At 42.8% G+C, this 11500-nt stretch overlaps 1 protein-coding gene across 1 annotated transcript; it reads left to right on the forward strand.

The window, feature by feature from the left end:
* Positions 1–219: 219 nt before the first annotated feature.
* Positions 220–11299, forward strand: RNF144B (ring finger protein 144B; the record flags this gene model as incomplete). Its single annotated transcript, XM_010150470.1, has 5 exons — positions 220–280; positions 6642–6846; positions 7941–8085; positions 10873–10962; positions 11159–11299. Coding segments are annotated over 5 exons (642 nt in total), but the record flags the coding sequence as incomplete, so codon positions are not given.
* Positions 11300–11500: the final 201 nt, after the last annotated feature.

Raw genomic sequence — 11500 nt, forward strand, 5'->3', positions numbered from 1 at the left:
TACTGGTTTGTGTGGCTGAAATAGGAGGGATCAAGAACTACTTTACATTTTAGAGAAGGAATTCAAGGTATAGAGGAACACTGTGGCGAAAACAAGCAGGAAAAGAAGCTGAATTTGGGAGTCTGCTCAGGAGAGCAGGCATGTAGAACAGGGTGCCTATTAAGTTTTTCCAAGTCTGTGTTTCTAATGCTTTTTCTGTGTGTTTGTTTCTCATTTCAGATTGCCTGTTTGGTGCCTGTTGACCAGTTTCAGTTATACAAGAGGCTGAAATTTGAACGAGGTGCGCACCTTTTAGTTTCTACTACCTTCCTCTTTAAAGTGTCAGTGGAGGCAGCAGTGTTAGATACTGCAAAGACATAACCTGTTGGGTGAGTTAAGGAAGAGACAGAGAAGATGGCTTTGTTTTGAAATAGTGTAAGAGCAATCACTAGGTCTAACTGTGCTCCACAGAAAAATTTGAAATTATTTCATTGGAGCAGAATCAACAGAGTGGCATCTTACTGAAGTGCCTTGCTTTTACTCAAGCTGTGGGCAACTCTCTCGGATTGTGTGCCTGAGGCTCCGTCATTCTTCCCACATTGTGCTCGTTCTGCTTCTTGAAGTTGTAGTGGTAGAACTAGACAAGGGGCTAGAGGCTGGTGCAGAGTGCACATGGTCCTTTCATACATCCATAGGGATCTTCAGAACTTTTGTGTGAAACAGACCCTGCAGTGTGATGGGCATTTACGCAAACATCCCTGCAAGTGAGCTTTTCTTATGCAGAATCCTCATGTGTGTGTTCATGTAGTGTATTTTAATTTTTTCCTGAGGGATAATTGGACCCCTCATTGCTGAGTAAGGACTATTAGTAAAGAAGTTTGAAACTGAAGGTATTATTAGGGCCAAACTTTTCCATGCTAGAGGTCAGCCTCTGCTTCAGGAGATGGTTCCTTGCCAAGGCTGAAGAAGAAAATTGCTTGTCAGAAAGATGAAGTCCCACGATGGTTTTAGAGAGTGACACCAACTGCAAAGTCTCAGCTAGAAGTTGCAGTGTTTTTCAAGGAACTTACTGTGGTAGCTTGCAGGGTAGTTTATCTGGGACTGATCTGCCCTACCTGTTTTCAAACTTTCCTTGAAATACTGTATTTATGTTCTCGCTTTATAAATGTGTTTAGATGCAGAAGGATTGGGAATGTGTATGAAACTGAAGAGGTTCATGTAAGTTTAGTAATGCATTTTAAAAGAGGATCGATAAAACAATATATGGATTTTTTACAGTATCTAGCCAGGCCTGAAGTATGGGGGAATGACCATGAAATACAAAAACCGCAAAATGACTATACCTAAGTATGCACCAGAGTTCATGGACAGATGCAGATTGTTGCTATGGTTTGCAGGCCGAAAAAGTTAAAAAAAACCCCAAACCAAAACCCCTGCTTTCATTTTTTATTTCTCTGTCCTATTTTATCTTCTTGTTTAGCCTTAGTTCCTTAGGAAGTCCCTCCCATTTATAAGCCAAGCAGTGGCTTCTCTACAGTCCTAGATGGTGGAAATCAGAACCTTTTAAGTCAGCATATTAAAGGGTTAAGAAAGAAAGACATTCTAACAATACATTAATCTGTTTTATGTAAAACCCCTTTTTAACTGAAGACTGTGATGATTTCCTGGTATCTCTTCCTCTGTAACTAGCCAAAGCTCAACTCATGATCTTTTGTCCAACTGTTACATCTTTTTTTTTTTTACTGCCTCCCACGCACAGAAGCCTGGAACTTGTGTGTTTTTTAAAACCTCCTTCCTTTTCCTTTCTTGCCTAAGTCTGACAAATCCTCTTCCACCTCCACTGCCTCTCTTGTTGATGTCTCTAAGATCTGGCCTTTCCTGATGAGTAAAACTGGCATCTAAGCAGCAGCCTTAAACCTAGCCTTTTGGCCTTACCTATTGGCTCCAGCAATAAATCCAGTTTACTGATGCCTGGGAACAATGCTTCTTGCTAAGTCAAGCTCTGACTTGGAACACCAGCACTAATCCCAACCCTGGCTAAGATCTTGCCTATCCTGGATTTAGCGCTGCCCCCAAGGCTGACTGGTGTGGATCTTATGAGCTAGACCTGGCTAATTAGCTTCTGTTGGCCTGAAGCTCTGTTCTCAGACCAGGCAAATGCTGGCCTGACAGTCTTTTTCTGAAACTAGCAATAAACCTGCTGGAGCTGAGTTCTGACCTGGCATCTGCCCAGGGATTCCTGGCAGCTGAGATCTGGTGTGTGCTTTCTGTGTTGGCAAGAGTGCAACCCAGCCCTTTTCAAACCTAGCACTGCACCAAGCCCAGGCACCTGCCTAACTCTGCCCTCTGCCTTGGGCTCTTACTGGCCGCAAACACAGGGTGCCTCATGATTCATTCTCAAACCAACCCTAAGTCAAACTCAGCCATTGCTCCTTGACCTAGCAGCAACAGCAGGTCATTGGTATTTGTGTTGAACTATGGGTCTTTCACAGTCTGGATGCAGCCAGGTGAGCAGATATGATACCAGCCAGAACCTGAGCCAAGTACGCCTCCTGAGGTCCATGAATGCATTTGATTTACTTAATACAGAGAACATTTTGAAGAGCTGAAATACAGCATAATAGTAGCATTGCTCTCATCAGCATTTTAGGGTTAATTTAAAAATGAAGAAAATCTTTATACATGGAATATTTTGAGCTCCCTTTTCTTCTTAGTTTTCAGTTTTTTTCTTTAGACCAGGCACTGGTGAAAAGCTAATTTGGGCTCACTAGGGTGTTTTGTTGCTCGGGAGAAGGAGTCAGCGTGGTAGGGAGAGTAAATAGAGAGCAATGAGCTTTCCAGGCTTTGCTGCACCATCATCTTTTCCATGCTTGCAAATGCAGTAGGCCAAATTCTGAGTGTTAAAATAGGCAGGTATTAAGGTGCCCTTCATGACTTCTGCTCTGATCTACAAAGCCCTTTAGTCAAGACCTTCAACTTCCTATATTTAGACCCTTCTCTCAGTTTCATTCTGTTGTGATATGGGTTCTTTGCTTAAGCACCCCCTTTGTATTACTAGAAATGCAAGAAATAAGTAAGCAGCTTCTTGGGTAAGTTGAAAGACTTGCTCTTGCTCCATAGTCTTTTCTTACTAGTGATTGGTAAAGCCAATACTTTCTCAGGAATGGATTTTGAGGAAAAAAATTATTTTCCCCATCCCTCATCTGTGCTAGCTATTTTAATAAAATAAAAAATTTGTCTCCATTTCCCTGCTTTTTAAAAAAATGGACAAATACTATTGGGTGGAAAAGTAGCAAGAAGTTAATTGGCATACAATTGTGTATCTGTAGACACTTACTTAGTTCCCTTAGTAAGGAATGCACTGGACATATTGTAGCCTCTTGTGGTTCTTGTGTTCTTAGAATGCAAATTTTTCAGGCTTAAAATCAAGCTTTCTTACATACCTGTAACTTTTCTGCATCCAGTCAGGACCTTGCCGCAGAGGTTCCATGCAGCATATTTTAATAGAAGAAACAGGTATTGCTCTATGTCTGTTTAGGATGGGGTTGATGTGGTCATTGGAAGTAATGAAATAGAGGAATAGGATGTGGTTAGAACATATGCATTATATTTCTATTTCTGTGATGATTGCCCGACAGGCCAAGTGGTAAACGATGATGGTAGGAGAACCTCAATTTTATGCCTGACCAAAAAGTAGTCCATTTTAAAAGGAGGTTTTCCTGATATTCTGCAAAAGGCATAGGTTCATAGGCTCTCCTGAGCCAGGGATTCTCCTTTCTTCAGGGTGCTGCATTTCCCATCTGCCTCCTACATCTCGACCGCTTGCTCACGTGTTTTATGAAAACTGTCCAGATCCCTGCCTATTACTGTCACTGTTTGGGAAGGCTTTCCTCCTGACAGTGAAGTGAGTGTGGCTGAACTGGCTGTGGAGAAGCAGGGGAAAGGCTCAGGAGAGAAATGGCCCTAATCAAAAGATGGAGCAGCTTGTCAGAGCAATGTGATAGCTTCTTTCCTTTTTCTGCCTGCTCTTTTTTTTTTTTCTGTTTCCTCTTGTACTCCATGGTAAACCAAACACTATGAGACAGCATGAATTGCAAAACACCATATGTAGGTTCTTTGTAAAATGGAGGAAGTGGGAGAGGAGGGAGTTTCATCTCATGCATTACATCTTGCTGCAACAAATTTGTAAAAATCAGTAAGATTTTACAGCCTAACTCCCCTTCTCCCAGTGATGTCAAACACAGACATCCTGTCTTTCATGCAAAAACAAGATAGGAGAATTTAGGTTTCCAAACTAAGTATGTTAAGCAGCAATCTGCAGGAATTGCACTTTATCTCATTTTAGCTGCAGTTTATCTACAGAAAGCATACTACTGTGTGAAGATTTAAATGAAATAGCCAGTACTAGGCCATGGTCTTACCCAGTTCAGGGTTACTTTTAAAAGACACCAAAGGAACCTACAGAAATAATTTCTCACTCAAGACACTACTTTTTAAAGGAATATAAAAATGTAAAATAGCTTGTATTGCCCATCCATGTCTCTCTCTTCTCCCCACAAATGAATCTGCAAGCTAATTTGTTCTGGTTTTCATTCAATAGAAAGCGAAATGTTTGTATGGGGAGACAAAGGAAGCATGTGTAAGAGAATAAGAGGAAAGAAGTCAACGACATTAATGAAGTGGCTGGAGGTAGATGGTAGAGGTGTTCTGCTGGCACTGCCTAAATTATAGATGACAGCCTTTGCCTTGGATGTAGAAATTCCCCACATCTGTCAGAGCACTCTGACACAGGCTTCAAAAATTACCTGAAGTCAGAGCATTGTGTACCTGTGTGTCCTGCAGCCAGCAGAGAGGATGATCATCCTTACGTGCTTCCTCACTGTCAGTGTCCCGGACAAACAGGAGGGAGGGATGGCTTTAAAGAAACTGGAAGTTTTCAAGGTGAATAGAGAGGTTTGGCATACTGGAAAAGAACTGAGTTTGTAGTACACAGTAGGCTATGAAGTTCGTGGGGTGTCCTTCTCCCCAGGTATCCGTGCATGTTTATCTAAATGCTTGAGAGCTTGGGTGAAAGTTTTACTTCTTTGAACACATTTCTAGTTGTACAGTTTCTGGTTTCTGGATATCTAGACACTGAGCTGATATCACTATTTTTCATGCTGGCTGGAGCATCTGCTAGATATCCATTCATCAGCTCCCTTCACTGTGGGCTACCAGCAACCTCCTGCAGAGGAGTAGTGCAGGCAGCGGGGTGTGCATAGGAGGAAGTGCCTTCAGCCATTTCAGCAAAATTTGCCAGGGAATGTATGTTTGGGGCCATTGTGCAGCCTTTTGTTTCAAGTGGGACAATAGTTTATGTGCTGAAGGTACAGAAGGACATTGTAAAGGCTTCTGAAATCTCACAGTCAGGATTTCCACCTGTTCCTGAGACATCCCCTCCATCTGTTTATTTTCAGTGGTGAGACCAGAGAGCTCTCAGGGTAGGAGGAGAGGCAGGTTGCTCCTGCAGGCATGACAGTCCTTTTCTAAGGGGGCTCTGCAGGATGGGAGTGTTTGGCTGGACCTCATGGGCTTGAGCCAGTATGAAGTGCACATGCAATGGCAATGCCTCACAGCTGTTGCAAGCCCAAATTCCTTGAATAAGAGTTGGGGAGCAAGAGAAAGAATCAACATTTGTCATTCACTGCCGTGCGGTGATGTCTGTAACTGTGTCTCCATTCCAGATCTTACCTTGACTGTTGTTGTAATCTGATATCTGACAAATAATGATCATAGCATCATAGAATCATAGAATGGTTAGGGTTGGAAGGGACCTTAAAGATCATCTAGTTCCACCCCCCCTGCCATGGGCAGGGACACCTTCCACTAGACCAGGTTGCTCAAAGCCTCATCCAGCCTGGCCTTGAAGAAAGCCAGGGATGGGGCATCCACAACATCTCTGGGCAACCTGTTCCAGTGCCTCACCACCCTCTCTGTGAAGAATTTCTTCCTGCCATCTAATCTAACCCTCCCTGATTTCAATTTGTACCTGTTACCTCTTGTCCTATCACTACAGGCTGTTGTAAAAAGTCCTCTCCCAGGACCCTTGTAGGCCCCCTTCAGATACTGGAAAGCTGCAATGAGGTCTCCTCGGAGCCTCCTCTTCTCCAGGCTGAACAAGCCCAGTTCTCGCAGCCTTTCGTCATAGGAGAGGTGCTCCAGCCCTCTGATCATCATATGATGAAGTGACTATTAATTGGTGTTTGTAAATAGAGGGGGTGGAATAAGGCATGGGAAGTGACTTGAAGTCAGTAGCAGTCTTTCTGCTATTTACTTGGAAGACATGGCTTTCACACCTGAAAGACATGGAATGGTCTAACGTCACAAGACACATACTTCTCAGCAAGCAGTACTTATGTTCATCTTTCGTACATTCCTATAAAGGCAAAAAATATGTCCCATGTCATGTATTGCTGGTTTTGTCATGCTTCCAGTGCAGCTGCCTTTGCAGAGTGTGGTTGCAGACCTGCCTAAAGAAAAGAAGTAGAGCCTATGGGCATGGGCACACAGGACTTCAGTTCTCCCACCCACAAGGAGAATTGGGTCTCACATATCTAGGCACATCACTGGATTGAGAATGGGACTGTATAAACAGTTTTATTTCTCTTTTGCTTACATTTCAGAAGTCTACTTGGACCCCCAGAGAACATGGTGCCCTGCAGCTGACTGCCAAACAGTGTGCCATATTGCACCGGGCGAGTCGGGAGTGCCAGTGCCAGTGGAGTGCCCAGCTTGCCGCCTGACATTCTGCTCCTCATGCAAGGAGGCATGGCACCCGCAGCGCCTATGCCAGGAAAACCAAACTACTTCAGTACCAACTGTGCAGGGGTAAGAGGGGAACCCATGGGGGTAGCATGATCTTTCATGTTCCTTTTGGCACAGGCTGCTGGCTGTGTGCCTCATAGTGGTTTGATGGAATGGCTTCCTTCCAAGATCTCAGGTGCATCTCTGAGACTTTCCATCTCTCCTGGTGTTTCCTAAATATAACTCCAGTATAAACATTAGTTTAAATGATACATTTTGGTTTTTAATACTTATTATTTGGGTGCTTACCAAACTTTGTGATGCCACTGACACTTCTGAAAGGTGAAGCCCTCCAGGGCTTTGAATCTGCCTAAAGGCTTTGCCTGCTAGAATTATGACTTGTGCCCATATAAAAAATCCAATATTCCAGGATCCAAACTTCGCTTATACTATGATTAAGAAATTACCCCTGCTTGATATTTATAGGATCCTTGCATAGCTGAATCTTAACTCTTGCACAGAGTGGGTGTAGAATGTCCTGTTTGGTGTGAGAAGTCTGATTTATGCTCATTTTGCATAAGTGTAAACAACCTGCAGGTAAGGTTACATAAAGCATTAATCTACAGAAAGAAAAACCTATTCTTTTTAAATTATATGTCTGTGGCCATCCATCTTTGTTTTCAGAATCAGATTAAGTTCAGTCATGTGTGTTCAAAGTTTTCTATCATTTTTTGTGAGAAATGCAAGACTTACTCAAAATCTAAGCATTCCGTTGCTAGAGACTTCATCTAATAGGAGTTGTGAAAAGAGCTCTTACATTTTTTTTCTCCAGGTTTGATCTTTGGCGTTGATGGAGTTTAAGGCTATTTTGCTTAGGCAGGGACAGTGCTATAAGTTGCATAATCCAGTCCTATTAAATGAAAGATGCAAGCTGTCTTACAAAGTGCTAATTTTTAATGCTTATAGGTGTTGGGAAGGAATGGTGTTTCACTTTTACATGACCTTACACCTAGTAGTGAGTATACTTCAGTGAACATAACAAGCTTCACACATTAAGTGCATTAAGGCAGCAACATTAGATGCTCTCTAAAATAAGGACAGTACACATTAGGCAGTGGAGCTGAATATCAACAGTAATTACATTCACATTTCACTTTAATATTTCCCTTCTCTTCTAGATCACTTATTGGCACGGAGACAGAAGCACCAATTAAGCAGTGCCCAGTTTGTCAGATCTATATTGAGCGAAATGAGGGCTGTGCTCAAATGATGTGCAAGAACTGCAAGCACACATTTTGCTGGTACTGTCTACAGAACTTGGATGTAAGTGCTGCAGAAAAAACCACCTAGATAAAGGGTAATGGTGTTGGGATTAGTCAGAGGCCCTGTACAAGCTCTCCACTAACTTGTTGATACCCTAGTGAACAGCTCAATTCAGCTTCTAACAATTTTGCTCTTCTCATTGATCCAGTGCTTTTATTTATATCAACATACTTTTTCCATAAAGGAATTGAGCTATGTCCCTAGGTCCCATCTTAGTTACTTGAGGGAAATGGGACAGAGTCGCTGCTTTCTGGAGGTCCATTCCAGCACTACCTTTCTCTGATTCCTCCTTCCAGTGCAGTAGCTAAAAATAGTTTGGTTGAGAGCCAGGGAAATAAGTGTATTCCACCTGTTCCAACTTCAAGGGTCACAGCCTGTCCGTAAAACAGTATGGTACTGGGCAAAGGAGTTGTTTCATGAGTGAGTGCATTAAGAGCCATATGAACTAGGTCTCCTTTACCAGTCCATCTCTGGTGTCATGTTTGCTGAAGAGAATGATTGGCTAGCAGACTTGAGGATAAAAATGTTGGATTATGAAGTGCAGGTTGCTCGTTATTTCTTAAGTGATACCAGCTAGGCTCAACTTGTATGGACTTCAAGTTTCCTAGCAGGATTAAGAGCACAAGTAGTAATGGGCTTGTATATATGACAGCGTCCATTTGTGGCATAGCCATCAGTAATGACTGTGGGAGTGTGATCAGGACTTTAGCAGCATTTGAAATGAAATGTTAGATGCTGCATGGCTTGGCTTCTTTTTTGTACTCCAAAGCCAGCAAACAATGAGACTTCCCCATTCTTCATCCTTCCTTTTTTCATCATGCTGAACAGGTTTTGCTTAGAACTATGTCCCATTTCCCTGTGTGTGAGCATACTTTTTCAACATGAGTCTTACAGCTTTTCTCAGAGTACATACAGTACTCAATGATTGCTTAACATTGAACTGGAAGACTCACAGATTCTGCAGACATGTCCTCACCAAGTTTTTGACAGTTCAGAGGAGAAAGCAAAACGAAACTGTAGTTGTGTGATTCAAATGTAGTTTTTCTAAATGTGCAGGGTTACAGGAGCTCCAGGAGTGGATGAAAGTAATACATGCAGGGTGAAAGAGTAGGGCTGAAAATGAAAGAGGAAGCAGCATCAGGTTACAGTAGAGCTGGCTAGGGGAAGGTAATGCAGGGCACTAGTCACCTTCTGAATAAAAAATGGATAATCTAGTAAGTATGAATGGAAAAGAAGAAGGAAACAGGGATTTTCTACTTTTGAAATTTTCCCATTAAGCCTAGAAATAAAATTACTATGAAGTGTAGGAACAGCAGGAGAACAGAACGTAGAAGTACCTGTTGTGGCTTAACCCCAGCCATCCACTAAGCACCCCACAACTGCTCACTCACTCCCCCCACAGTGGGATAGGGGAGAAAATCAAAAGTGTAGAAGTGAGGAAACTCATGGGTTGAGATAAGGATCGTTTAATATGTAGAGCAAAAGCTATGCAAGCAAGCAAAGCAAAACAAGTTCGTTCACCACCTCCCATCGGCAGGCAGGTGTTCAGCCATCTCCAGAAAAGCAGGGCTCCATCACGTCTAACGCTTACTTGGGAAGGCAAGTGGCATCACTCCAAATGCCGCTCCCACTCCCCACCCCCCTCCCACCTGCCAACCTTCTTCCTCTTCCCCCAGCTTTATTGCTGAGCATGACGTCATACGGTATGGAATATCCCTTTGGTCAGGTGGGGTCAGCTGTCCTGGCTGTGTCCCCTCCCAACTTCTTGTGCACCTTCAAACCTCCTCAATGGTGGGATGGTGTGAGAGGCAGAAAAGGCCTTGACTCTCTGTAAGCACTGCTCAGCAGTAACTAAACCATAGCTGTATTTCCAACACTGTTTTCAGCATAAATCCAAAACACAGCCCCATACTTGCTACTGTGGAGAAAATTTACTCTCTCCCAGCCAAAAACCAGCACAGTACCTCAGAAAGATGATCCCTTAGATTGCTAGTTTTCAGAAATATGTGTTGTTTACAGGCCTCCTTACCATCACCAAATTACAGACTAGGTACATATTATGCTTAGGCTTTTTAAAAGTAGGGGAGGAAAGAAGCTATGCAATACCTCAGATCCCAAACACACCACAGTTTTTGAAACTGCAGCAAGTTTCTCTAGATAATTGTTTGGAAGATAGATGAGGTGTCTATGACGTCATACGGTATGGAATATCCCTTTGGTCAGGTGGGGTCAGCTGTCCTGGCTGTGTCCCCTCCCAACTTCTTGTGCACCTTCAAACCTCCTCAATGGTGGGATGGTGTGAGAGGCAGAAAAGGCCTTGACTCTCTGTAAGCACTGCTCAGCAGTAACTAAACCATAGCTGTATTTCCAACACTGTTTTCAGCATAAATCCAAAACACAGCCCCATACTTGCTACTGTGGAGAAAATTTACTCTCTCCCAGCCAAAAACCAGCACAGTACCTCAGAAAGATGATCCCTTAGATTGCTAGTTTTCAGAAATATGTGTTGTTTACAGGCCTCCTTACCATCACCAAATTACAGACTAGGTACATATTATGCTTAGGCTTTTTAAAAGTAGGGGAGGAAAGAAGCTATGCAATACCTCAGATCCCAAACACACCACAGTTTTTGAAACTGCAGCAAGTTTCTCTAGATAATTGTTTGGAAGATAGATGAGGTGTCTGCCAGCAGCTGGTAATCTTAAAGCATTGTCAGGAAGGTTTTATTTTCATTCCAGTCTTGAACCTCTGTAACCTGCTCTTACAGCTTCTCCTTTCGTTTTTCAGAATGATATCTTCTTACGACATTATGACAGAGGCCCCTGCAGAAACAAGCTGGGCCACTCACGGGCTTCGGTGATGTGGAACAGAACACAGGTGTGTTCCTAGTCAGCTGAGTAGAGCTCTCACGCGTACATGAAGCAAAGAGGTTTTACCCTTCAGTGAAGGAACAAGATTATTATTTTCATGTTTTCATCTATTTTTAGTGACCTATGCTGTGCTTATGCATGCACGAGTGTATTTTATTCTTCACATTAGCTAAATACATATTTTTCACCACCATGTCTTTCAGGTTGTGGGAATACTTGTTGGACTAGGTATCATAGCATTGGTGACCTCTCCCTTGCTGCTCGTGGCATCTCCATGCATCATCTGCTGCATTTGCAAATCTTGCCGAAGCAAAAAGAAAAAACACGGCCCGCCAACAACCTAAAACTGTGTCTGAGCCTCCATCTGTACGGCATATGTATGTGAGAAAGCACAATGGCTGTATTTTGGTGCCATACCTACCAAATAATACTCCCTTTTTTTTGCCAATTCTTGGGATAAGTGCCTATTCTTTACAGGCTACCCAACAAGTCACAGCGTGGGAAAAGTCTAGATTATTGTGCAGTACACATGGTGTAGGTTTTTG

This window comes from Eurypyga helias, unplaced genomic scaffold (genome assembly GCF_000690775.1).
Source record: "Eurypyga helias isolate BGI_N326 unplaced genomic scaffold, ASM69077v1 scaffold26550, whole genome shotgun sequence".
Taxonomy (NCBI): domain Eukaryota; kingdom Metazoa; phylum Chordata; class Aves; order Eurypygiformes; family Eurypygidae; genus Eurypyga; species Eurypyga helias.